This window comes from Hemitrygon akajei, chromosome 17 (genome assembly GCF_048418815.1).
Source record: "Hemitrygon akajei chromosome 17, sHemAka1.3, whole genome shotgun sequence".
NCBI classification, from domain to species: Eukaryota; Metazoa; Chordata; class Chondrichthyes; order Myliobatiformes; family Dasyatidae; genus Hemitrygon; species Hemitrygon akajei.
This window is the reverse complement of record NC_133140.1, coordinates 61,760,106-61,786,832: the sequence shown is the minus strand read 5'-3', so window position 1 is coordinate 61,786,832 and position 26,727 is coordinate 61,760,106. Positions and strand designations below refer to the sequence as shown.

Here is a 26,727-nt window from a genome sequence, read left to right as displayed (position 1 = left end):
CAAAGTTATCCTTTATACACATCCCTTCCAAAGCTCCATTTAAGATGTGGAAAACAGAACTGATTGTTGGTTGTTGGTGAACATCAGGTATTGCAAAATCTTGAGTTGACTGAAATGGTCTGGTGTGGAGAATATTGACATTGTATTACCTTGACCAATTTGAACTACAAGAGTTCTAGCTTTAACGCTGATGAAGAATCCAATCTTAAATGGGAGAACATTTGCTCATAAAGAGTAAATAAGTCAACAGTATTGTGACTGAAAGAGCAGTTCATTGAGAAATGTTGTGATTTCATGCATGGCCTATGTAACTATAAAAAAAGCAAATCTTTTAAAACAGGAGTTTGTCTTATGATTCTGTTCCAGCAAATAATTTATTTGAATTATAATGTATGTGAACAAAGAAGAATTTATTGAACAGTTGTCTACAGACAGGAAAAGGTTTACTCATATTCATTAAATACATTTTTGACTTTTATATATCTAGTAACCTTGGGTGGACAATTTGAATAACTTTTATGTCTTTCTATAGAATAAAATTGCTGCACATGTGCAATGTTTTCATGCTTCAAGCTCTTATATCATCTGACAAATGGAACATTTGGATAAAAGACAAAGGAAGCACTTTAAAATATGAAGTGAGAAGCTGCTAAGTGCTTATATAAGTAGCTACTTTTGAATAAACAATTCAAATTTAAAACAACTGAAAAAAGACAAAGAATAGCCATTCAAATTGCTTTAAGTGTTTTTGGAAATCTACCTTTTCAGTGAATCAGCAAGGGATTCACAAACAAGATAAAATCTGCAGATGCTGGAAATCCAAGCAACACACACGAAATGCTGGAGGAACTCAGCAGGCCAGACAGCATCTATGAAAAAGAGTAAACAGTCAACATTTCTAGCCAAGACCCTTCATCAGAACTGGAGAAAAAAGATGGTAAGTCAGTGTAAAAAGGTGGGGAGAGAAGAGGAAGATGTACAGGTACTAGATGATAAGTGAAACTGGGAGGGAGGGATGGGTAATGTAAAGAGCTGGGAAGTTGATTGGTGAAAAAGTACCCCTTCTCCAGTCCTTTATCCCTTTCACCAATTGACTTCCCAGCTCTTTACTTCATTTCTCCCTCCATTCTCGGTTTCACGTATCACCTAATACCTTGTATTTCTTCCTCCCCTCCTCCCAGTCTTCTTACCCTGACTTCCCATCCTTTTTCTCCAGTTCTGATGAAGGGTGTCGGCCCAAAATGTTAACTGTTTAACTGTTTACTCTTTTCCATAGATGCTGCCTGGCCTGCTGAGTTCCTCCAGCGTTTAATATGCGATGCAAAGGATTCATTGTGTTTTAAGGTCCCACAAAGCACCTCATATATTGTACATAGGAAATGGTACTTAGCTCTTAAACCATTATATTCCCAAAACACCTATTTGAAGAAATGTAGATTAAGGTTCAAATGAATGTGTGCAGTGATGGTAGTCTAAATATTTCAGTAATCATTCACACCATTTCTGCTTAAATTGTGATCATTTACACAAGCTCAGAAGGGTAGTTTCCTGGGCAATCTTATGGTAGTTTCATAATTTTTTAAAGAGTGGAAGGAAGTCCTCATTCAAATCAATTGTATAGCTAGCTATAAGGAGACAAATATAAGTTAGAACCAAAATGTGGTTAATTAGTTTTCACCACATGAAGTTAACTTCTAAAATGATAGGAACATATTGCCCATTGTTTTGCATGGTGCAATACGTGTTTTTTGTGTTATTGTGGGAGGTACAGTTATTTTTAATTTACTTTTTCTATTCATTTATATGTAGTAACTACTGCTTTTTTTGATTTTCTACAACCTCAGTTTATAAGAATGGGCATGAGTTCCATCATCAAAAACAATAGTAAAAGTGCACACATTTACAGTGGTCACATTGTATGTCAAGGGAAAGCCATCATTATATCTATTTACAGAAGCAGCTCACCAAGAAAATATCTATAATAGACCCTAAATTGGAAGTCATCATTGTACAGTTTGAACAGTGAGAGCATTTTAGGTATTATACTTTTTGATGGGCAGACCTCTTCTAGAAATCCACTATGGCTAGGACAACAAAGAAAGGAAAATAGTTATGTGTGGTTTAATCTTTATCAGCCATGACTGACAATCTAAGACCAACATGCCTGCTGTTCTTAGAGTAGTTTTATGAAGAGATTTAGATTCTCCAGGCAGTGTTAAAGTTGCAGAGCATTTTCTCGGAAAATATAGAATCAACTGCTGCAACTAGAACAGCATTGATTTTTTCAGTTATGGGCAATGGTACTCTGGCTATCGCAAGAGAAATCAGCAAGATCATTCAGAATCCAGCTCTGTTTGCATTAGAAAGATGATTGATATCCCTTTTGCTGTAAAAAGTACAGTAATTGTTTTTTCTCGTAGACACACAAAAGGAACAGAGTAGTCCTCCAGGGTTCTTGCTGATTTCAGAATTCTCCATGTGCTGAATGTTGTTCCCTTCACTCTCAACATCCTGCAAGCTCCTTTCATACAACTTCGTTCCATTTGAAAACTGCAAACAATTTCATTTTCTTAATGAATGACTGCTATTGATGACAAGGAACACTTTGTGCATACCTGTGATTTCTTTCTTGGCAGCTGTTATTATGCTTCTATGTTATGTAGTCATCCAGCTCCACGGTGTTTGTTTCTGCACAATAAGTTTAAAAGTTCCTACTTGGAAGTGAGGGATATTATACTTCCAGTTTCATTGTTGGCAGAATTTCAGATGGTGACAGAAGGGGGTGTACAGAAGAGAGAACTAACTATACCAGTTAGTTGAGTGATGTCGCAGCAACAAACTTGCATTCAACGTCAGCAAGTCCAAAGAGCTGATTTTGGTTCCGATTCTGATTCTGATTCTGATTCTGATTTTAGGAACATTCATTTCACTGCAGAATTCTGCAGTCTATGATTCAGCAAGATTTTACTGAGAAGACTGGCTGATGTTTATAACACTGATGCAATCCCAAAAATTGCTGATCATCTGCCCTTGTGCCACACTGTTTACTTTTAGCATGGATCTGATGTAGTCATTTACTGGAAGCACATCTTCCACTTCTTCATAGTGGCCTGCTTGCAGCTGGCAAGGACAGCCCATCTCTAAATATCCTTGAGAAGGTAGCAGTAGCCACCTTCTTCAACTGTTGCACTTCTCCTGATGAAGGTATTCTTACGGTGCTCTGGGGGAAGAATTTCCAGGATTCTGACACAACGGGATGGTGATGTTTCCTAAATCACATAGAAACATAGAAAACCTACAGCACAATACAAGCCCTTCGGCCCACAAAGCCGTGCCGAATATTTCCCCACCTTAGAACTACCTAGGCTTTACCCATAGCCCTCTATTTTTTTAAGCTCCATGTAGCCATCCAGGAATCTCTTAAAAGACCCTATCGTTTCCACCACCACCACTGGCAGCCCATTCCACGCACTCACCACTGCGTAAAAAACTTACCCCTGACATCTCCTCTGTACCTACTTCCAAGCATCTTAAAACTATGCCCTCTTGGGCTAGCCACTTCAGCCCTGGGGAAAAGCCTCTGACTATCCACATAATCAATGCCTCCTTTTAAAAGGGAGAGGGATATGTATGCGGTAGTATTTTAATATCCCCTGATGTGCTTGTTTAATATCCCTTGATGTGCTTGACCATCTCAGTGGTAGAGATTGGATGGTGCTATCAGAGGCACATTGCTCCAACTGTTGGAATTGTTATTGGAAGGACTGGATGTCTATAGTACTTGGTGGGATGCCAATCAATTCTTAAATGGCATTGGGCTTATTGTACGGTTTAATATCTGGAAAATAACAGTGGTAACATCATTTAGTTGTGATGAGGTATGGATGTGATTCTACAGTGAAATTGTTCACCTGAGCTCCCTAGTTGACCAAATGGTGCTGGGTCAAGAGCACATAGAGCAGCCAATTAGGTAATACAAACAAGAACCACACTGATCACATAATTACATTATCTTCTTTCGAAACATATAAAATTGGTGGTAGTAGGTGAAAAAGTGAGGATGGATAATTTCCCTTTTTTTTCCTTGACTTATTTCTGATTTTTTTAGGTAGTTAATAAAGATCAAAAAATTCAGGAGTTACAGGACACTATTACTGAATTACATAATGAGATGGCTGTGAAAGACACAGAGAAGCTGAATCAGCTGCAGGATATCCACCACCTGGAAAGCAAGATCAAAGCCTTGAAACAGGTAGGACTTCTGTTGTCAGCAGGCTACAAACATGTTTCTGGTATTATTAGATTTATAAGCCTGTTATTTGGCAAACCTAACTAAATATAATCACCTCAATATAAAGTAGATTCCAGTTAATTGGGACACATCAAGACCAGTATATTTTGGCCCAATTAAGTGGCTGCCCCAGTTAACTGAAGTTTCATGGAAAAAGTTAAAAAGGTATAAAGAAAAGACAAACTACTGTTTAACTAAATAACAAATTATATATACAAATAAAGTACAGGAATCCTGATGAAGGGTCTCGGTCTCGGCCCGAAACGTTGGCTACTCTTCTCTTACGGATGCTGCCTGACCTGCTGAGTTCTTCCAGCGTTGTGCACGTATTCTAGTGCAGATAATGGACTGTCTTCAAACAATGTTCTTAACAATTACATCCTCCAAATGTTCATTTTCATTGTAACGTTCAAGTTGATTGTCGATACTTTCAAATTCTTTGTGGGTCCTAACTTTCTGAAGTAGTGAAATTGTTTAATTTTTCTCAAGGCCATTTCTGGCATCTCAAAGCCTGAATGCTTGAAACTGCAGTGAGTAAAGCAGTTCTGGATTGTCTTACTGTTTATTGCTCACCAACTATCAGTGACAAAAAACATACGCAAGTGATACTATTTAAAAATTGCTTGCCTCTAAACACGGTGTAATTTCTACTTAGCACATGATGGGTACGCAACTGACGTTAGTTAGAAACTGCTTGGCAACAGTCTCTGTTCCAATTAAGTGGCCATAGTATCCCAAATAAACAAAGGCAATCATGGATACATTCTCAATTTGTTTTTACTCTTTAAGAGTAGTCCAAATAAATGGCTGCCTGGGTTAACCAATCATCCAATTAACTAAAATCCACAGTAATGTAAAAGTCATTTATAATTTTTATTTTTTCCCGAGATGGCTAAATCATGCCCCTTTGTCAGCTTTGCTTTAAGATTAGTAGTTTATCTGTCTTTTTCTTTCTTTATCCAATGGATCACATGAGATTTGTCTTCAGGTACAATTTAGCATTATTTATAAGTGAGCATACCTCTATGATAAGAAAGTTGTGATTAGAAAGTGAAACACCACAGATTACTAATATTAAAATCATAACTGGAATTGACTCTTGCTGCTTAGCTGTTTGACACTATCCTTTACCTAATCGCTTGAGATATTTCTAACAGGATTTTGAAATAGTTCTCAAGGAAATATTCTTATTAGTAAAATGATTGCTGACCATAAATTCATCAGACATAATAGTTTTAAATATATAAAGGGTAAAAGAGAGTTGAGGATATATATAGGACCAATAGAAATTGACACTGGAAATATTGTAATGAGAGACGCAGAGATGGCAGAGGAACTGAATGCGTAGTTTGCATCAGTCTTCACAGTGGAAGACATCTGAAGTATACCAGACATTCAAGAGTCTCAAGGAAGTGAAGTGTGTGCAGTGAAAATTATGACTGAGAAGGTACTCAGGAAGCTTAATGGTCTCAGGGTGGATAAATCTCCTGGACCTGATAGAATGCACCCTCAGGTTCCAAAGGAAGTAGCTGGAAAGATTGCGGAGCCATTAACAATGATCTTTCAAGAGTCGATAGATTCTGGCGTTGTACTGGATGACTGGAAAATTGCACGTGTTACTCCACTATTTAAGAAGGGTGGGAGGCAACAGAAAGGAAACTATAGACCTGTTAGCCTGACATCAGTGGTTGGAAAGTTGTTAGAATCGACTGTTAGGGATGAGATTACATAGTCCCTGGAGACATATGACAAGATAGGCCAAAGCCAGCATGGTTTCCTGAAAGGAAAAATCCTGCCTGACTAACTTACTGCAATTTTTTGAGGAAATTACAAGCAGGGTAGACAAAGGAGATGCAGTAGACGTGGTGTACTTGGATTTTCAGAAGGCTTTTGACAGAGTGCCACACATGAGGCTGCTTTGCAAGGTAAGAGCCCATGGAATTACAGGGAAGTTACTAGCATGGTGGAGCCTTGGCTGATTGGCAGAGAACAGAGAGTTGGAATAAAGCAGGGGTGTCAAACTCATTTTAGGTCACGGGCCGGATTGAGCAAACTGCAGCTTCATGCGGGCCGGATCAGTCGGACGCGTGCGAACGCAGCTTTCGTTGCCTCCGTTTTTTCAGCCTGCTCTCATGTGTCTCAGTCTCTGCTATAACTACAAAGTGTTTCACTTTACAAATTCCGTTTCTTATGAAGAAGACTGCCGAGCAAGACTGCCGAATAAACACTAAAAACCCTGAAAACCTGGTACCTGAATAAACTCAGCATTAGTCATATCATACGCCATAGGCGCTTCGATTACTGGGGCCAGCTTTAATAGTAATTAGATATTATCTCGCGGGCCAAAGATAATTCCACCGCGGGCCGGATTTGGCCCGCGGGCCTTGAGTTTGACATATATGGAATAAAGGGATCCTATTCTGGCTGGCTGCTGGTTACCAGTGGAGTTCCACGGGGTTGGTGTTGGGACCGCTGCTTTTTACGATGTACAGTATGTCAATGATTTGGACTATGGGATTAATGGATTTGTGACTAAATTTGCTGATGATACAAAGATAGCTGGTGGAGCAGGTAGTGTTGAGGGAACAGAGAGCCTACAGAGACACTTAGATAGTTTAGGGGAATCGGCAAAGAAGTGGCAAATGAAGTACTGTACAATGTTGGAAAGTGTATGGTAATGCACTTTGGCGAAAGAAATAAATAGGCAGACTATTATTTAGATGGAGAGAGAATTCAAAATGCAGAGACGCAAAGGGACTTGGGAGTCCTTGTGCAGGACAACCTAAAGGTTAACCTCCAGGTTGAGTCAATGGTGAAGAAGGTGAATGCAATGTTGGCATTCATTTCTAGAGGCATAGAATATAAGAGCAGGGATCTGATGTTGAGGCTTTATAAGGCACTTGTGAGAACACACTTGGAGTGTTGTGTGCAGTTTTGGGCTCCTTATTTTAGAAAGGATGTGCTGACATTGGAGAGGTTTCAGAAAAGATTCACGAGATTGATTCCAGGAATGAAAGAGTTACCGTATGAGGAATGTCTGGCAGCTCTTGGGCTGTATTCCCTGGAGTTCAGGAGAATGAGGGGGGATCTCATAGAAACATTCCAAATGTTAAAAGGCCTGAACAGATTTGATATGGCAAAATTATTTCCCATGGTAGGTGGAGACAGTATTGAAGGATGTCCATTTTGAACAGAGGTGCGGAGAAATTACTTTAGTCAGAGGGTGGTAACTCTATGGAATTTGTTGCCACAAGTGGCTGAGGAGGCCAAAACATTGGATGTATTTAAGACAGAGATAGATAGGTTCTTGATGCCAAACATCAAAGGATATAGGGAAAGATAAGGGAGTGGGGTTGACTGGAAGAATTGTATCAGCCCATGATTGAATGGCGGAGCAGACTCGATGGGCCGAATGGCCTACTTCTGCTCCTATATCTTTTTGTCTTACGGTCTTAAATTATTTTTAATTCTGATTTAAATGTTGGCATTTGTGATTTCAGTATAATTTGCTGATAAAATTTTAACTCTCCACTTTATCATGAAACTTCAAAAGTGATATCATTCTTTCATTTTCCTGAACAACTCAATCTAGGACAAATATTTATTAAATATTTATTTTAATACAATAGTCATCTGTTTCAACTGTAAACAGACATCATGGTCCATAATTATCAGCACTTAGCCCAATCTTTTCAATATCTTTCCATTAAATTGGATGACCTGAAAGGAAAGCCACTGACTTCTGTGGAGTGGTTTTCTACAGGTCAGCCGGAGAGCTGTTTATGGCAGAAGTGCATTTTTACTTGGGAGGTAATTGCTTTACATTCTCTTTCTGCCAAAATGTCAAAAGAAGAGTCTTCCCTTCTTTTAGAATGAAAAATAGACTATCACACCCATGTCCGACTCTTCCACACAGGTTATGGTAAAACTCATAAGAAGCCTATATATGTAGTTCTAAAAACTCTCAAAACTGCGCAAGCCACACAACATTACTTGAGTTTGATTTTACACTTAGAAAAAGAGGATGAATTGGAAAAAAATTCTTTGTTTATCCACCTCTCTCTGGATCTGCAGAAGTGATCACTCTGAGGAAAATGTTATGCCTAGTCCGTTAGTCCCAAACACAATTAATGGCACTATGGTTGCGGGTGTTGTGACTGTGATTGAAATCACTGGGGAGACACTGAAGCTGATGATATGTAACTGCTTATTCATCACAACAAACAGGCGTTCTTCTGCAGACCCTCTCAGTATGAGGCTCACAGACCCAAAAGTACATCACATTTTATACCCTTAAGATTAAAGGTAACAGCAGGTGATTCAATACAATTTTCATAGATACAGTGGCAAAGTTCACTTCAATATTTTGGGTTGACAGTGTTTACTTTGAATTACATATCTAATAGTGGAATACATCCCTGAATATTCAACACTTTTGTCACAAGTTAATTCATACAATATCTAAAAGCTTCTGAAGACAGAGAGCCAGACACCCAAAATTAATGTTGCTTGAGTACACAAATATCCTAAGTACACAAAAGCTATTAATTGCCTCTACCTTTGATCATGTTTGGTATTATAATGAATGACAGCAGTCTGGTCTGCCAGCCTGATCTCAAGTCACATTGGTGCAAATAACTTAGCTCATGGTGCCTGGTTTGATGCAAGTCAATTAACTCAACCCCATTGTCTTAATGTTTGGCTGGGGCATATGTAAATTTCTCATGGTCACCATTTTGCATATCTCTTAGTCTGTGGGCCAGCCTATTTATTTGCAAAGGTATGCTTTTAACTTCAACTTACATCTTGCAATTTACAATCCACATTAAGAACTGAAGACTGGTTCTTGTTTGAATTAATATCTGCTATATTCACATAACTCCAGAATACTCCCCAAAAGGATGGAGGAGGAGTGATCTTTGTAAGTAACACAGTTTGCACTGAAATGCAGCAACGGCTGACTAGATGAAAATCAAAAATCTGTACGTGTTAGACATCTAAAATAGAAAAAAGAAATGTGGGAGATATTCAGCAGGTCAAGTAGCATTTGTGGAAAAAGAAGTGAATTTAATGCTTCAGTTCAAAGACCCTTTTGTCAGAACTAGACAGATAATAAAGGTAGTTTTATTAAGGTAGTAAAGGAAGCCTGCAACTAATGGTTTACTGCAGTGATTGGCTCTGGGAACCTTGCTGTTTCTTATATACATTAATGATTTGCATTACTAAGTTTACAAATGACATGAAAGTTGATAGAACATTGCACAGGAAAGCAACTTTTAGCCCATGATGTCTGTGCTGCTAATTTGCACATTTTAAAAGTGGTTTGCCCAAGAATGTAACCACAGAGAAGTGTATAGGCAAGTAGGTCAGGATATTTGGCCCATGGTCCGATATTTATCACACTGTTGTTATAGATGGGCTGTTGCTTTGCCTGCAGCGATTACTTTTCAAAAGTACTTCATTGGCTGTGAAGCACATTGGTACGTTATGAGACCATTAAAGAAATTGTATAAATATGTGCTTTTTTAAAGCCGCCTTTCCAGTTGGTTTTGAGTTTCAAGGAAAACTAAGTTATCAACAACTTGATTATATTTTTGGACTTAGAATCAGTACTTATATGAAAGATACAAAGATAAAGGGAAAAGATCATAAAAGAATTAAAACATAAGGAGAAGTCAAAATTGAACGGGTGGGGAATGCTGATCTTAGTGAGCAAGGCCAGAAGTAACAGATAAACAGTTAAAGCTATCGTTACATGCATTCAAGTTTTGAATGAGCCGAAATTTAAGAAGTTCAGACTACTGAAATCAACCAAAAGAGCATGAAAGAGTTAAATCTGGAGGTGAAATTAGTGTACTGTACAAGATAGTCTGGAACAGATAGAATAACCTCAGAACACACTATACACTTATTTGATGTACTTTTGAAGTATAATTGTTACAAGCTTCACTCAACCTGCAAAGCAAACTTTTACAAACAACAATATGATTATATCCAGATCTCCCAAAGTTATACTCATCATTGAACTCCTGAACAGATTCAGTAACCTATTTCAGTATTCAGAGAATTCAATGAATCATTAACATAAAACTTAGTTAAGGATGGTCTCAGTGATGTAAAAGAGACCAAAACTTATGTTCAATCATTGAGTTCAACCACATCATATAATGGTCTTTTGCAAAAACAGGAAATGAGCAATTTTTTAAAAAGGGATGGTCAGTATGTTTGCTGTGCAAAGTCCAGTTGGCAGTCCACAAAGGGCAGAGTTATTTTACAATATGAGGGCTTTTTAAAAAAATGGAATGTGAACAGGTGACAGCAGCACGTTGATGGAAAAGATCCCAAAGAGGGAAAAGGAAGAAAATTAAGAAACTCAGGAAAGATCAGGAAGTCAGTAAGAGAGCAGACAAAAGCTTGAATGCATGTTCGGGTTTGATGATGAGAGTTATGCAGCAGATTATCAGGAACAAGGGTAAGCCATTTAGCCCCTTTGAGACCCTTCTATCTTTCATCAGGGTCACGTCTGATCATTAACCAACTCCATAATTATATGTTAACCCTAAATCCCTTCATTGGCTTGGTTAATAACAACGAACAGATTTAAAATTTAAAGTTAACAATTGACCGAGCAACACACACACACAAAGCTGGAGGAACTCAGCAGGTCAGGCAGCATCTGTGGAAAAAAGTACAGTTGACGTTTCAGGTTGAAAGCCTTCAGCAAGACCTATTATTATTTGTATTTCACAAAAGAAAGTTGCAAACTTCTACACCCTTTAATTTCCTGTACTGCCTGGTTGTAATTTTTATATAATGATCCCTATTCTACTTCATCTTCATAGTATAAATAATTTATATGCATCAATTTAAATTGAATGTTTATGGTTGCTTCAGATCTAGTTGACAAAAGTCTGCAAGCTTTGCAGTTGGAAATGAGAATGAAAGGAATAATAGTTAAGTTTGAAAGTCAATTAGCTGCAGAGAAAATGAGCCTGCTTTCAGTATATCACACTTGCTGTAGAGCACACAGTCTGCTAATCGCAAGCTGAATCAGCTATTGGCCAGATATCCTCATTTTGACTTCAAGGAGCAGTGTACCAGAGGGCAACCAAAACTATCTTATTGGAAACAGGGCAGTGATTGAGATGAGTAAACACTGAACAAATGTGTCAAAACATGAAGTCTAATTGAATAAGGAAATAACCAAAGAGTTCAAAAGTTCAGTTGTAAGCAACTCTATTAAGTAGTAGTTTTATTTTATTAGCAAGCAAGGAGAAGGAATTAAAAGAAGTTGAATAGTGCAAGATCAGAGATTGCCTCTCCTGCGAGTGTAGCAAGCAGCAATCCATAAGATGAAAAGGATGACAAAAAGACAGTGACTGGGAAATGAATGGAAGAGTTTATACAGGAGTGAGTTAAGCACAATATGTAAGCATGGAATGCGGGGTCGAGATAGTGAGGTAAATTGAACATCACTAAAATTTCAAAGCAGCATCATTAAAGCTCTTGAAAAAAGCAGAAAAAAATCGCAAATTTTGAAAATTTGTTATGTATGTTCTTGATAGAAGGCAAACTTAGCAATAGTAAAATTAACACATATTTATTTACAGTAAAATGGCTTCTGCTTGATATGATCACCGCGCCATCAGCTCACCAACCTTACTTCCAGTTCTGGGTGAACTGCCCGCATTGCACACTGGGAACTAAAGTTCTTTATTATGTATACACATAATAACACATCTTCCCCCTTTAAAGAAAAAACAAACACAATTCTATGTCCTCATAAACCTGTAATAGTGTTTTCCAACAATAATATTTTACATTACCTTCAGTTTTAATGAGAAAATACAGATCCTTATTCACTCATGAACTCTCAATCAGTCTCCAAGGTGTTTTGATGATCCTTTTTGGTATGCTATATGTCTCCACAGATGTATTGCTTTCATTTGCTGTATAAATATCAGTGCCTTTCTGAGATCCATGGGTTTATTTTTCACACCTGCTGTCTCCTTTGGTGTACTGACAAGTGATGTGTCACAGCTATGGGTTGGACTAGATGCTTCTCATCCAGAAAGTGGGCTCCCTCAACTCCACCCCTCTGACTCTCAACACAAGAGCCCCTCAGGGCTGTGTACTAAGTCCCCTCCTTTACTCCCTGTATACCCATGACTGTATTGTCACCCACTGCTCTAATCTGCTATTTAAATTTGCTGACGACACTACATTTATAGGCCTAATTTCAAACAATAATAAGGTGGCCTACAGGGAAGAAGTCATCTCTCTGACACAGTAGTATCAAGAAAACAACCTCTCCTTCAATGTTGCAAGAACAAAGGAGCTCGTTGCAGATTACAGGAGGAATGGAGATGGGCTAACCGCTATTGACATTAATACATCTGGGGTTGAGAGAGTAAACAGCTTTAACTTCCTCAGCATCCACATCACTGAGGACCTCACGGGTACTGTACACACCAGCTGTGTGATGTAAAAGGCACAACAGTGCCTCTTTCAACTCAGATGGTTGAGGAAGTTTGATATGGGCCCCCAAATCCTAAGAACTTTCTACAGAGGCACAATTGAGATAATCCTGACTGGCTGCATCACTGCCTGGTATGGGAACTGCATGTCCTTTAATCACAGGATTCTTCAGAGAGTGATGCAGACAGCCCAGCACACCTGTAGTTGGGAACTTCCTGAAGGATCATTGGGGACCTGGTCACCTCAGTCACAATCTATTCCAGCTGCTACCATTCAGGAAATGGTACCACAGAATAAAAGCCAGAGCCAACAGGCTCTGGGACAGCTTCTTCCACCAGGCCATCAGACTGATTAACTCATGTTGATTTGAGTATATATCCATGTTACATTAAATCACTATGATTGCACATTGCATATTTAGACAGAGTTCTAATGTAAAGATTTTTACTCCTTGCGTATGTGAAGGATGCAAGAAATAAAGTCAATTCAATTCAATTCAGTTAATTTCCTGTCATCCACAGAATCTGTGGATGTATGGAGACTATGGATATATTTGGATGTATGGAAGTATGGAGACTATTATTTGGAAAAGTAATAGATTTGAAGATAAATTGGCTGATTTATCTTGGACAATATTTGCACACTTTTATTAACACTACATAAGCAATATGAAAAAAATAATAAAAGTATTAGACTTTTCTGTTTTGGTTTAGATACATTTAGTTATGGTGTAAAAACATGTTGTGTCAGAATGCTTTTGTACCTTTTGTTTTATACCACCTGCATGTCGAACAAACCACAATAAGGTCACAATGCTGAGTTAATCATACACTTTATTTATTTACTGCCACTGAAGTCGGAATGATCAGTGGTTCAATGCAATTCCTTTTTTACCAATTATCTATCATGCTGCCAAATTTCATCCTAAGTAATTTATTTCAGCTGTTACTTTCTATTACAGATAGCTGAATATACCTGCATGGCAGTACTGTACTGAATTTTTTTGGAGCTAAGCGAAAACAGTTGCTGAAAGGATCATTTCTTGCCACAAAATACAAAGGAATCTCTTTCTTTCTGAATTTATACGTTTTAAAAAGGGTTTCTGGAGTCAAGGACACAAGGTTACATTTTCCATTTTAAAACGTACCTTTAAAGGCTATTTGCAGTAGGATCTACTAAATTGCACCACATTTATATATAAATTGAAAGCAGTGGTGGGTAAATCCCATTTGTGATTTAATCAAATTTAGGGTTGGAGAATTCAAAAGAAGAAAAAGAATTGGATGCAAGAGTTTCAGTATTTTTAAATCCCAATCAGAATCATAGTGTTTAGCTATTTTTCTTCCATTTATGCTCTTTATGATATTTTGCACTGAATTTAATTTGCTTCTTAGAAAAGTAAGCATGCTGTAGTTTATGCTCAATTACAGAAACTTAATTTAATACAGTAGATTTTTTGAAGAACTTAGCACAGAATGGAAAACCTGACGTTGAAATTAAATATCATTACCAGAACTGAAATGAGGTTTAAATAATTATACAGAATTAGAATTTAGAGATGCTTAGATGTAACAATCCTTCTATTGTTGATTCTATGTAACCATAGATGTTACAGATATTTTCAGATTTTTCTGAGAATACTACCTAATTACATAAATTAATAAATTATGTTTCTCATGTACCTAGAGTAAATATGGCCTAAAAGTTTTTATCTAAAAAAGACAGGTGCATTTTTGTAAGAAAATTAATTTTATTAATTAGGTATACATATAATGACTTGCATTGTTCAGGGAACCTTCATTCCTTGGCCTAATGCAAGATGCATACAAAACTCACTAACATGACTGCCATCCATTCAGTAGTTAGTACATTTTGCAACATAAAATGTTACAGTACAGTGCAGGCTCTTCAGCCCATGATGTTGTGCTGAGCTTTTAACCTGCTATAAGATCATTCTAACCCTTCCCCTATACATCGCCCTCCATCTTTTCTATCATCCATGTGCCTATCCAAGCATCTCTTAAATTGTATTACTATAGTGCATGTCCAATGGATTCAACTTTGAGAGCAGCCCTCAGCAGTTTAAATGACAGGCACCGATTTCACTCCAAATAGGGGAAGTGCACTATGTTTGCAAACAACGTGAAAACCATTCCACTGCTTTTGGTAGCTTGCTAGAAGCACAGCTGATCATAAATGATCACATCCTGATAGTCTGTTGTGGTTCTGGAGGCTATGGCTGATGAAGTTGAGAGAACCAAAGAGATCCTATTCCCTCGGGGGCCAGAATTGCTTTGAACAGATAATCGGGTAGTTGTGGTGGAAGATAGCAAACCAAGTTAACATCAGGAATTAAGCCCCAAGAACATGAATTGTATGGCACAAGAAATGTAATAAATTACACGTAAGATCAAGGTCAGACACATTTTAGCAAATCCTCCCACTACATCCATCATTTATTTACTTAAAATATGCATCTACATAGACCCTATCTGATAACACACCACACTCTAACTCATACATGTACTGTACATTTCACACCTTGAAACTACATACATGGACATTTCATTCCACAGACTATTCAGTCATGACAAGCACATTGATAGCACACTTCCTTCTGTTTTGCAATAGTAAAAGTACTGGAAGACAAACTCTGTCAGCTACAAATTAGAGGGAGATAAACTCAGCTTCTTCAGCTCAATGCTTCTCCTCTCCCCACAGGAGTGGAGAGAGGACAGTTATTGTAGTAGCTTCCAAAGCTTCTATGCCAAGTAGCATGGCAGAGATCATAGAAGATGATATTTTTGTACACAATCCTCTTCCTTTTATTACCAACTCTTTCCATCTTCCCTCACCCATGACCCCCTCCATTCTACAATTTTATATGTCCTGGAAAATGCTTCAATGTGCCCTATTACCAAGAAATGGACAATCTTAATCCACCTCATTTCTACACAACTAGTTTAACTTTGGTCATTAGGGCAAGATGATGGAAGGTATCGGCAACAGTGCTATCAACCAACAATTACTAAACAGTTCCTTCTCATCAATGCCCAGTTTGGGTTTTGTCACAAGTACTCCAGATTTCTTAACAGCCTTGGTGAAATGAGGTGAATTTCAGAGGTGTGAAAAGTCTGCCTTTGACATCAAGGTGTTTAATTGTGTGTGGCATCAGAAAGGACTGTTAAAACTGAAGTCAACGTATCAACAATACTCCAGTAGCTTTTGTGGAAAGGGAAAAAGAGATTTTGACTTTAGAATTTAATCATCCCAGCTCTCAACATCACTGCAGGAGTTCCCTGGTAAATATACTAGGCCTAACTATCTTCAGTTGGTTCCCAATGACTTTTCTTCCAATATGAGGTCAGGAGTCATAAGGCGGTTGTACAATGATCAGTATCATTTGCAACTCAATAAATGAAGCAATCCATATCTGCGTGCAGCTAAGCCTTGACAACATTTGAAAATAGGGTAATATCCCACGTAATTTTTGCCCATAAAATTGCAATGAATAGAATAGAATAGACTTCATTACTTACATCCTTCATATGCATGAGAAGTAAAAATCTTTACATTAAATCTCTGTCTAAATGTGCAATGTGCAATTTATAGAAATTAATAATAAATATTATGCACAACAGGATAGTTAATATAGCATAGAAATACAGTTGCGTCAGCATGAATTAAGCAGTCTGATGGACTGGTGGAAGATGCTGTCCCGGAGCCTGTTGGTCCTGGCTTTTATGCTGCGGTACCGTTTCCCGGATGGTAGCAGCTGGAACAGTTTGTGGTTGGGGTGACTCAGGGTTCCAATGATCCTTCAGGTCCTTTTTACACACTTGTCTTGGTAAAGAGCCTGAATAGTGGAAATTTCACATCTACAGATGCACTGGGCTGTCTGCACCACTCTCTGCAGAGTCCTGCAATTGAGGGAAGTACAATTCCCATACCAGGCAGTGATGCAGCCAGTCAGGATGCTCTCAATTGTGCCCCTATAGAAAGTTCTTAGGATTTGGCGGCCCATACCAAACTTCTTCAACCTTTTTCACCACACAGCCAGTATGTACAGACCACATGAGATCTCATACAAAGGAAAGTCTAACCACCTACCCTTGACATTCAATGGCATTTCCACAGCCAAATCTCCATCATCAACATCTTGAGAATCACCAATGACCTGAAACTCAATGGGGCTAGAGGTATAAATATCATAACATTAGCAAGTTGAAAGGCTCATTAGCCTGGATGACTCACCTCCAAACACTCTATATGCAAAATACAAGTCAGCAGCACAGTTGAATACTTGCACAGATGAATGTAAATCTAAACATTCATACAATTAAATATTAACAATGTGGTAAAACTGTTAACCCTTGGGCTTTGGTGATACTGGACTGGCAAATATTCAGAACTATTGAATATTTCCCCTCTTAATCCACCAACACACTTTTCATTCTTTTCTATAAAAGAGTAGTACAATAATTTTTCCATTGCATACAGTAAAATTAAAGGTAGTTTTGGAAACAAACACAATGAGTTTAATAGAAGATGGGAAACAGGATCCTAGTTAGTTTCAATTGGTGTAGGAAATGAAACCCAGTGGGTTTAAAGAGATTGCAGGAAATGAAGCCTGATGAGCCGGATTCCAAACTATTAAGATTTCCAAACAATCCAAAGCCAAGTTTTACTATAGGCTGCTTGATTGACACCCCATTCACCTTCCTAGTTATTCATACTCTTGACCAACAGCACATGGTGACTCTAGCGTGTACACTTAATTTGTCTTGACTCCACAAATAGCACTTCCCAAAATTGCAGCCTCTACCATCAAGAAGAACAAGGTAATAAGAACACCACCACCTGCAGGTTCCCTCCCATGTTATACACCATCTTGATTTTGAAATACATTGACAGTTCTCCATCATTGTTGGGTATATATCCTGGATTTCTGCAGCAGCAGAATAAAATCTATTATAAATTAAAATAAGAAATGTATATAAAAATTAAATTTAAAAAGTAGTGCGGAAAAAGAACTAAAATAGTGATGTTATGTTCACACGTTCAGAATTTGAATGGTGGAGCAGAAAAAGCTGTTCCTAAAACATTGACTGTGTGTCATCAGGTTCCTGTACCTCCTCTCTGCAATGAGCAGAGGGCATATCATGGGTGGTGGGAGTCCTTAATAATAGATACTGTCTTTTTGAGATGTCTTTAATGGTGGGAAGGCTAGTGCCCACAATGGAGATGGCAGAATTTATAACCCTTTGCAGCTTTTTCCAGTCCTGTGCAGTGGCCTCCCCATACCAGACGCTGATGCAACTAGTCAGAATGCTCTCTGCTGTACATCTTAGAAGTCTTTGGTGACATTCCAAATCGACTCAAACTCCTAATTAAATATAACCGATAGCCTCTTCGTAATTGCATCAATATGATGAGCCTAGGATAGATCTGAGATGTTGACACCCAGGAATTTGAAATTGCTCACCCTTTTCACTGCTGACTCATTTTTAAGGCTTGGTGTGTGTTCCCACAACCTCTCTTATTGAAATCCATAATCAATTCTTTTGTCTTATTGATGTTCAGTCACCACTCAACCAGCTGATCTATCTCACACTTGTATGCCTCCTCATCACCACCTGAGATATGACAGACAACAGTTGTGTCATCAGCAAATTTATAGTTTATGTTTGCGATATTCCTAGCCACATAGTCATGAGTATAGAGAGAGTAGTGCAGCAGGCCAAGGATATATCCTTGAAGTGTGCTGGAGTTGATGTCAGTGAGGAGGAGGAGATGTTATTTCCAATCTGCACTTACTGCAGTCTCCTGATGAGGAGGTCAAGGATCCAGTAACAGAGGGAGGTACAGAGGCCCTGGATTTGAAGCTTATTGATTTGTACTAAGGGTATGATTGTGTTGAACGCTGAGCTGAAATCAATAAAGAGAAGCCTATGGTACATATTGCTGTTGTCTATCTGGTCCAAGGCCGAGTGAAGAGCCTGTCATATTTCACCTGCTGTAGACCTGTTCTGGTGGTAGGTAAATTGTAGCATGTCCAGGACCTTACTTCAGCAGGTATTAATTCTAACCAAAGTTCTTCATCACAGCAGCTGTGAATGCAACTGGGGAACAGTCATTGAGACAGCTCAGTCAGCTCTTTTTGGGCGCCAATATGATTAACGCCACTTTTGAAGTAGGTAGGAAGCTCTGAAAGACTGAAGATGTCCTTGAATACTCCAGCCAGTTCATTGGCACAGATTTTCAGTGTCCTACCAGGTGCACCACTGTGGCCTGATGATTTGTGAGTGTTCACCCTCCTGAAGGATGTTCTGACTTCTAGAGGGTGGCTCATCAATACATTCTGAGGAACACTTAGTGATAGCCAATAAATTGTCATCATTGCTCAGTTCTGAAAAATGAATAAATAAAAACAATTTTTAAAAATACCTATCTAGCTTTCCTAACTCCATCCATACATAATTATTTCTCTGTAGTATGAGCAGCTTAATTTGATCCCATCTCTGTGACCAAGATAATGAAACCTTTGATTGTTTAATAATATTGTGAATAACAGTATGTCTTTCATAATATATGAACTCTCTAGAGAGTTATTGAGCAGATACCATCTTGCCTCCAAAAAGCCCTTATTTGGTCTAAAGTGTTGGATGTGTTGACTGTAAATAGTGAATACAATAGACTGAGCAAACACAAGGAAATATGCAGATGCTGGAAATTCAAACAACAACACACACAAAATGCTGGTAGAACACAGCAGGCTAGGCAGCATCTATAGGGAGAAGCGCTGTCGACGTTTCGGGCCGAGACCCTTCATCAGGACCAACTCCTGACGAAGGGTCTCGGCCCGAAACGTCGACAGCACTTCTCCCTATAAATACAATAGACTGTTGTTTTATAAGATTATAGCTGTCCCCATTATTTTAAGACTTTCACCATCATTATCTACTTGATAAAGGATGAAGTGGACACTGAGGGAATCTTATCCTTCACAGTTCTTATATTTCTCAAGACTCTACATGACTTTGAAGCCACTATGTTAGGTGGAGTTAAATATACTTTGTTCTATTGGGAGGACTAGTATCCTGACTAATTCATGCACTTACTACTTAGTGCTCTATTCTCGTAATAAAGGTGAGTTCTGCTTTATGTGGAGAGTCTCCAATAAGTTAGTTTAGAAGAAGTGGGAACAGTAAACCTTCAGTGGATAACCATTGGAGGACCTGGCCTGGGCCCAGCACGTAAGTGCAATTACAAAGAAAGCACGGCAGCACCTCTACTTCCTTTGGAGTTTGCGTAGGTTCAGCCTGACGCCTAAAACTCTGACGAACATTTTTACATATGTGGTGGAGAGTATGTTGATTGGCTACATCACATGGAAAAACCAATGCCCTTGAACGGAAAATTCTACCAGAAGTATTGGATATGGCCAGTCCCTCATGGATAAGACCTCTCAGCCATTGAGAGCATCTACATGAAACATTGTCGCAGGAAAGCAACATCCATTATTAGGGGCCCCCACTGTCCAGGACATGCTCTCTTCTCACTACTGCAATCAGGAGGAAGGTACATGAGCCTCAGCACTCACATCACCAGGTTCTACCCCTCAACCATCAGGTTCTTGAACCAAAAGGGTTCACTCAACTTCACTTGTTCTGTCATTGAAATGTTTCCACAACCAATCGACTCACTTTCAAGGATTCTTCATCTTATATTCTCATTATTATATTATTGTTCCTTCTTTTGGCATTTGCACAGTTTGTTTTCTTCTACACTCTAGTTGGGCAGTCTTACATTGATAATGTTATAGTTATTGATCTATACACTTGATGAGTATGCCCACAAAAAATGAACCTCAGAGTTGTATATGTTGGCATATATGTACTGAGATAATTAAATTTACTTTGAACTGTGAACTTTAATCCAGGGCTCTTCTACCACTCTGCAGGCCCTTCTTCTGGACCTCTTCCCATCATGCTGAAGCTCTAGTACAAGGGTTCCCAACCTGGAGCCAACAGAGACCTCAGTAAATGGTAGATGTCTATGGCATGAAAAAGGTTGGGAACCCCTGCCCCAGAGCCTTCATGCTGAGATACAACTTAAATAGACACAAGTGAAATTCAATTGTAAGTTTCAATTTTTCAAACCTAAACCAATGAATCTGCACAGCCAACTCTCCTTTTAATGAATCACAGTCAACCTTTGAAGATCCTAAATGGTAGAGGTTGGATAGGTTCTTATAGCTCATAAGCATTGGTTTTCCCATGCATGCTTAACACGTAGAGTTAACTGGATCATTGGAGTTCAATTTGGCAGCACAGACATCAAATTACCATTGCATTATGACTGACATCACAGTCTGCTTACTCTGGGTATTTATAGTATCTGTGAGCAATACATATGACCATCTTCAACAGCTTCCTGCACAGCATAGCTGCACTAAAATTTTATAAAAGAAAATTGAAACAAACTTGCATAAACAACAGGCGCTTTGGAGTTATACTTCATGTACTATGTAATAAAATTGATGGATCAGGGGAGGCCATCTCCAAACTGAAGAGTTAATATTTTAACTATGCATTCAATCCAATGGATTATTTGACTTGGTGATTGTATTTTTATAAATTGGGCACAGTTAGAATGCATTTGTGAAAGTAAACAAAACTAAAACCATCATCATTAGGTCAGTGAGAATGTGCTAGCAATGTTAGGGCTGCTATAATCAGTTTAAAATGTAATAGTTTTTAATTATCGTGTGTAGATTATCTAAGAGAATGCAGAAAAAGCTTATATGTATTTGTGTAAATACATTTAATTATTGCATCCAATCATTTTACAAATGCTACATTTTGGCAAATGCAGTTGTTTTTATTTCCCTATAGTTTGAATTGGCTAATTCATGAAGACTTTCTGGAGAAAAATTTTATTGGCCGTAAGGCTGTAATTTTTCAATTGTCAGGATATATTTCGGACTTTCTAGGGACGTTAGTTGTCCAATCCTGAAAGTGTTTTGTGTGTGGTGTTCTTTTTAATATGCCACAATGATTGAATTAGTTTATTTTCCTCTGTACCGGTTTCTGAACCTTTGTGACATGATGCATCGGTTTCCCTATGTATGCAGTTTTTGTGACCTCATTATAAATTAATACATTTGCAGTAAAGCTAAAAATCTGGCCAGCATATATCAATGCAAACGTAAGATGATATAACTATTATTTGTATATGTTTATCTGTAACATCTCAGTATTTTAAGCATTTGTAGTCATTTAAATTATAGAAATATAAAGGATGATTTTAATAGGTTTTTCTGCATTTATTTACCAAAACTGAACAAGCATATTATCGAGGTCCTGCTGAATTATTGTACAGTAACAAAGGATTTCCTATACCTTAATAAAAAAGTAAAAAGTAATAATTGACCTAACATATAATTTTAGAATTTAGAAAATTTGTCATTATCGAAACATCTTTTGTTGGCACAATATAAAATGAGGAAACACATTTTTAATTGAGCAAGGTTACAAAGCTAGTATTGTCTATTCCATCTTATTTCCTTTTAATTACTTTGAAAGAAAGCAACTGATTAATATTAGCTTAATTTGACCATATATTTATTACTATGTAGTTAAAACGCTCTGACTCTGTATTGTATTTAAATGTAGATATGCACACAGGATAACTATAGTTTAGTGTCATTCTTATATACAGAATTTTAGATATAATTTACAACAAAATTCAATTAATTTATTCAATTTAGTTGTTTCATATTAAAGGGAAGGAATATTTCCTATCAGACACATTCATCATAGGGCATATCTGACACAAATCCATTGGTTAACACAAAAAAATGAAAAATCAAATATTGACAAAATTTTAATGGATTTTGTGGCCGATTATATTTTCACATTTTTCAATCTAATGCATAATTCTGCCCTGAAACATAACAAATTAAACAAGGTGTTAAAAAAATAAGACTTCCATTGGAAAATTTAATTTTCTTTAGTTTGCATATTATAATTGTAAGCATTGCATACATTCGGATCTGTGTTTCTGTTCCACAAGCGAAATGCAGATCAAATTATTCTATTCTTGTTGGCAATTGCTTTTAGCTGACTGGACCAAGTTAAATTTAGTGCAGAAGCATCATATCCACAGTGACATGTACAATTAATTAAAATTTATCTTAAGTAGATGGCATTCAAATTTGAAATGTCAAAATTGCAGGTTTTTGAATAAAAAATGGAATCAGCTGCTTCAGCAGAGGTTGTAGGTTGAGAAGGGTGGCACGGTCACACAACATTAGCTTCTCATACAGCTCAGCGCAAGTCATTACTCTTCAGTGACAGTATCAAGAGACCATTTGAATTTGCCATGGCTACCTTCTTTTAAGAGAACACTTTCCTGGTTGCAGAAATTGCTTTGTACTTCAGCCTTCGGTACTTGACACATGCGACATGTCCCAATGTGTCACTTTGAACAAGCTGCCCTAGGTGGGAATGTAGCTTTGATAAATTTTTTTAAGCAGTTTTCAGGGAAGATGTGGGGTATGAAATTTTTATGCCATAACCTAAAAATACTTGATTCTTAGTTCATTTTCATAAAGAAATATGATATTTTGTTCTGTCCACACCTTTATTTATACATTTCCCTAAGGAGTTAAAGACGCTGGGAAAGAGGCTGATGAGGAAATCACAGCATGGTGTTAGCACACAATGGCAGTGACAAATTGTGCTCTCTTCTAGTTACTTTAACTGCCATCATCATTGTGGTTTCTCTTTTAATGCAGGGTAGTCTGAAGTGTGAGTTATACTAATTTAGACAATAAAATATTATAAGCATTCCACATTTTAAAGATGTCCGCTACAAATTCATTAGCACCCCTGTGTGCTTGGTAAAATCATAAACCTCGAAGGCAAGCTACCCTGCCGAGGTGACAGAGCATTTTACAATCTATGCAGACAGGTTCTGCTGCAAATTGCTATCTACCCTCATAAGTATTGCACTTATAAATATTTAGAAGCTTACGTGCTTTGAGGGCTGGAGTTGACGGAAAATGAAAAAGCAACCTTGATTGCTAGTAGGAGGCTATGTGTGTATTGTGGATTCATCTTAACATTGGTTCTTTTCAGACAAAGCTGTTTTATTTTCATGTTTTGGTGCTATGATACGAGCAATGAAGATGAAATATGGGGTAACAAACAAAATCATTAGCACATATTGGAGGCTGGAATGTGATACTCCTGAAAATGTTAAACTCAAGTACATTTCATATTTTATTAAAATAACTAAATTGAAATCTTAAATATATAGAATTTTGCTTTTATAGATTAGATGTAAAATAGCAACATATTATTTTCAGACCTGAATTGGAAAAACTCAATGATTTATTGAGTTCCCTGATAATTTTTTGCTGCAGGGTGGAATTGACCAGGGTTGGCTTAGCAATATTTTAATCATTCTTTGGTCCTAACGGATAGTATTTAATGCTGATTTCCTTCTTTCAAGCATGAGTTACACAGCTAATGTGTAATTCCTCAATTCAGTACAGTCATCTAAATTGGTGTTGGAGTGGAAAAAATGTGGAAGAATTCAGATCAAACAATGTGAAGGGGTATGGTGGTGGGTGGAAAGGAAAAATGAAGGGCAGGAAGTAGTAAAGAACAGATGTAGTGCACAGTGTTTTATTTAATTTCTGGGTTCCTGATTTTTCTTTATAAGCTTGGTCAGGAAAGTCATGCAACTGTTGTTTTTCAGGGTTGTTGAACTGTGTCTATTTTTTAGAATATACTGTACCTGTACATTAGAGAGAGAGAGAGAGAGAGAGAGAGAGACACACACACACACACAATGCATAGCATTAAAAATACAGCACAGTACAGGTCCTTCAGCCCACGATTGTGTTGGCCTTATAACCTACTCTAAAATCAATCTAAACCTTCCCTCACACATAGCCCTCCATTTCACTTCCGTCCATGTGCCTATTTAAGTCTCTTAAATGTACCTCATGTATCTGCTATTCCCCTATTCCTGGCAGTGCATTCCACCCTCCTACCATTTTCTGTGTAAAAAACTTACCCCTATACTTTTCGCCAATCACCTTAAAATTATGAACCCTCAAATTAGTCATTTCTACCCTGTGAAGAAGTCTCTGGCTGTCCACTCAATCTATGCCTCTTATCATCTTGTACACCTTGTCAAGTCACCTCTCATCTTCCTTTGCTCCAAAGAGAAAAGCTCTAGTTCTCTCAGACTATCCTTATAAGACATGTTCTCCAAACTAGGCAGTATCCTGGTAAATCTCCTCTGCACCCTTTCTAAATCTTCAACATCCTTCCTATAATGAGGTGACCAGAACTGAAAAAAATATTCTGTCTGACTTAACCATGGATTTATAGAGCAGTATCATTACCTCGTGGCTCTTGAACTTGATCCACCCAAAGAATGAATGACAACATACCATTGGCCTTCTTAACCACCTCATCAAATTGAGCTGCAACTTTGAAAGATCTATAGATGTGGACCCCAGGATCCCTCTATTCTTCCACATTTCTAGAAATCTTCCCATTAACGCTGTACTCTGCCTTCAAGTTCAAACATCCAAAGTTATCACTTCACACTTTTCTGGATAATCTGGGATCTGAAAACAGTAGTGGTGTTTGTTTGTAAATCTAGCCTGTCTAACACACCTTAAGTTAGAGACTAATTACTGTTACTGATAGAAGTTTCATTCATTTGCTAGGTTATGTAGTGAAGAAGTCTAATTGTGTGGAAGACAGGAAAAATAATAGAAGCAATTTTATTTTATTTTCTAATTTTATTTGAGATTAAGAATGATTGTTAATATGGTTCATACAAACCATGTCTGAATTCAAATAAACTCAAACCTCTCTGAGTATAAATATATCAGCAAATTTCTTAGAATTGAATATTTTTATTGTCTAATATTAAATTATAAAGAAATTGATAAATATCTAGTGATTGTTTGATAATTTCAATTATGGACCCTAATTGAAGACAACTACAACAACAATTTGTATTTCTATAGAACCTTTAAATTCACAATAAGGTCCCAAAATACTTCTCAGGAATGTAAACAAAATCTGACATTGATATTAGGGGAGACCACATAAATATAGTTTAATAGGTAGGTTTTAATGAGCCAAGAGAGTGGAAAATAGGAGCAATGAAGCCCAGAAAGGTGGAATTTCAGACTCAATGCATGACTGCTAATAATAGCCTTTAAGATCTGAGATTCCCAAGGGACCCAAATTGGAGCAGTGCAGATTTCTTGCATATCACAATGAATTAATGCACATCTTGGAATGATTTCAGACTTCCAACCAAGCATGAGACTGGGATAACAATTATAATAAGCCCTTCCAGTGGCTATTATTAGAATATAGGACAGTCAAGCATTGGAACTGGCATGTCGGCGCACTACATCTGCACTAACCATGATGCCAATCAAAATAATCCCATTTGACAGCAAATGATCTGTATCCCTCTATTCCCTTCCTCGGCACGTCTATCTAAATGCATCTTAAATGTTGCTATCTTATCTACTTCTGCTATCTCACTGGAAGTATGTTCTAGGTACCTAACACTATCTGTGTAAAACAAACACTTACCTTGCATATCTCCTTTAACTTTCTCTCTCTCACCTAAGCCAATGCCCTTCTAGTACATATTTGAAATATTCACCCTGGGCCAACAACTCTGCCTAGCTATCTTGTCTATGCCTCTCATAGTTTTATATATTTCTATCAGGTCACCCCTTGCTCTCTGACCCTCCAGACAAAACAACACAAGAATATCTAAACTTTCCTTGTAGCTGATAAACTCCAACTGAAGCAAAATCCTGTAAACCTGTTCAACATTGTTTCCAAAGCCACCACATCCATATAGCATGGTGACCAGAGTTGCAAACAATGCTGCAAAGTTTG

General features: G+C 37.6%; 1 protein-coding gene across 1 annotated transcript in view; it reads left to right on the top strand.

Moving 5' to 3' along the window:
* Positions 1–26,727, top strand: part of pmfbp1 (polyamine modulated factor 1 binding protein 1) — a 649,032-nt gene that overhangs the window by 231,383 nt on the left and 390,922 nt on the right. The window contains exon 7 of the mRNA XM_073070291.1: positions 4,109–4,252. Within this exon, the coding sequence (XP_072926392.1) occupies positions 4,109–4,252 (144 nt within the window). The remainder of the gene's footprint in view (positions 1–4,108; positions 4,253–26,727) is intronic.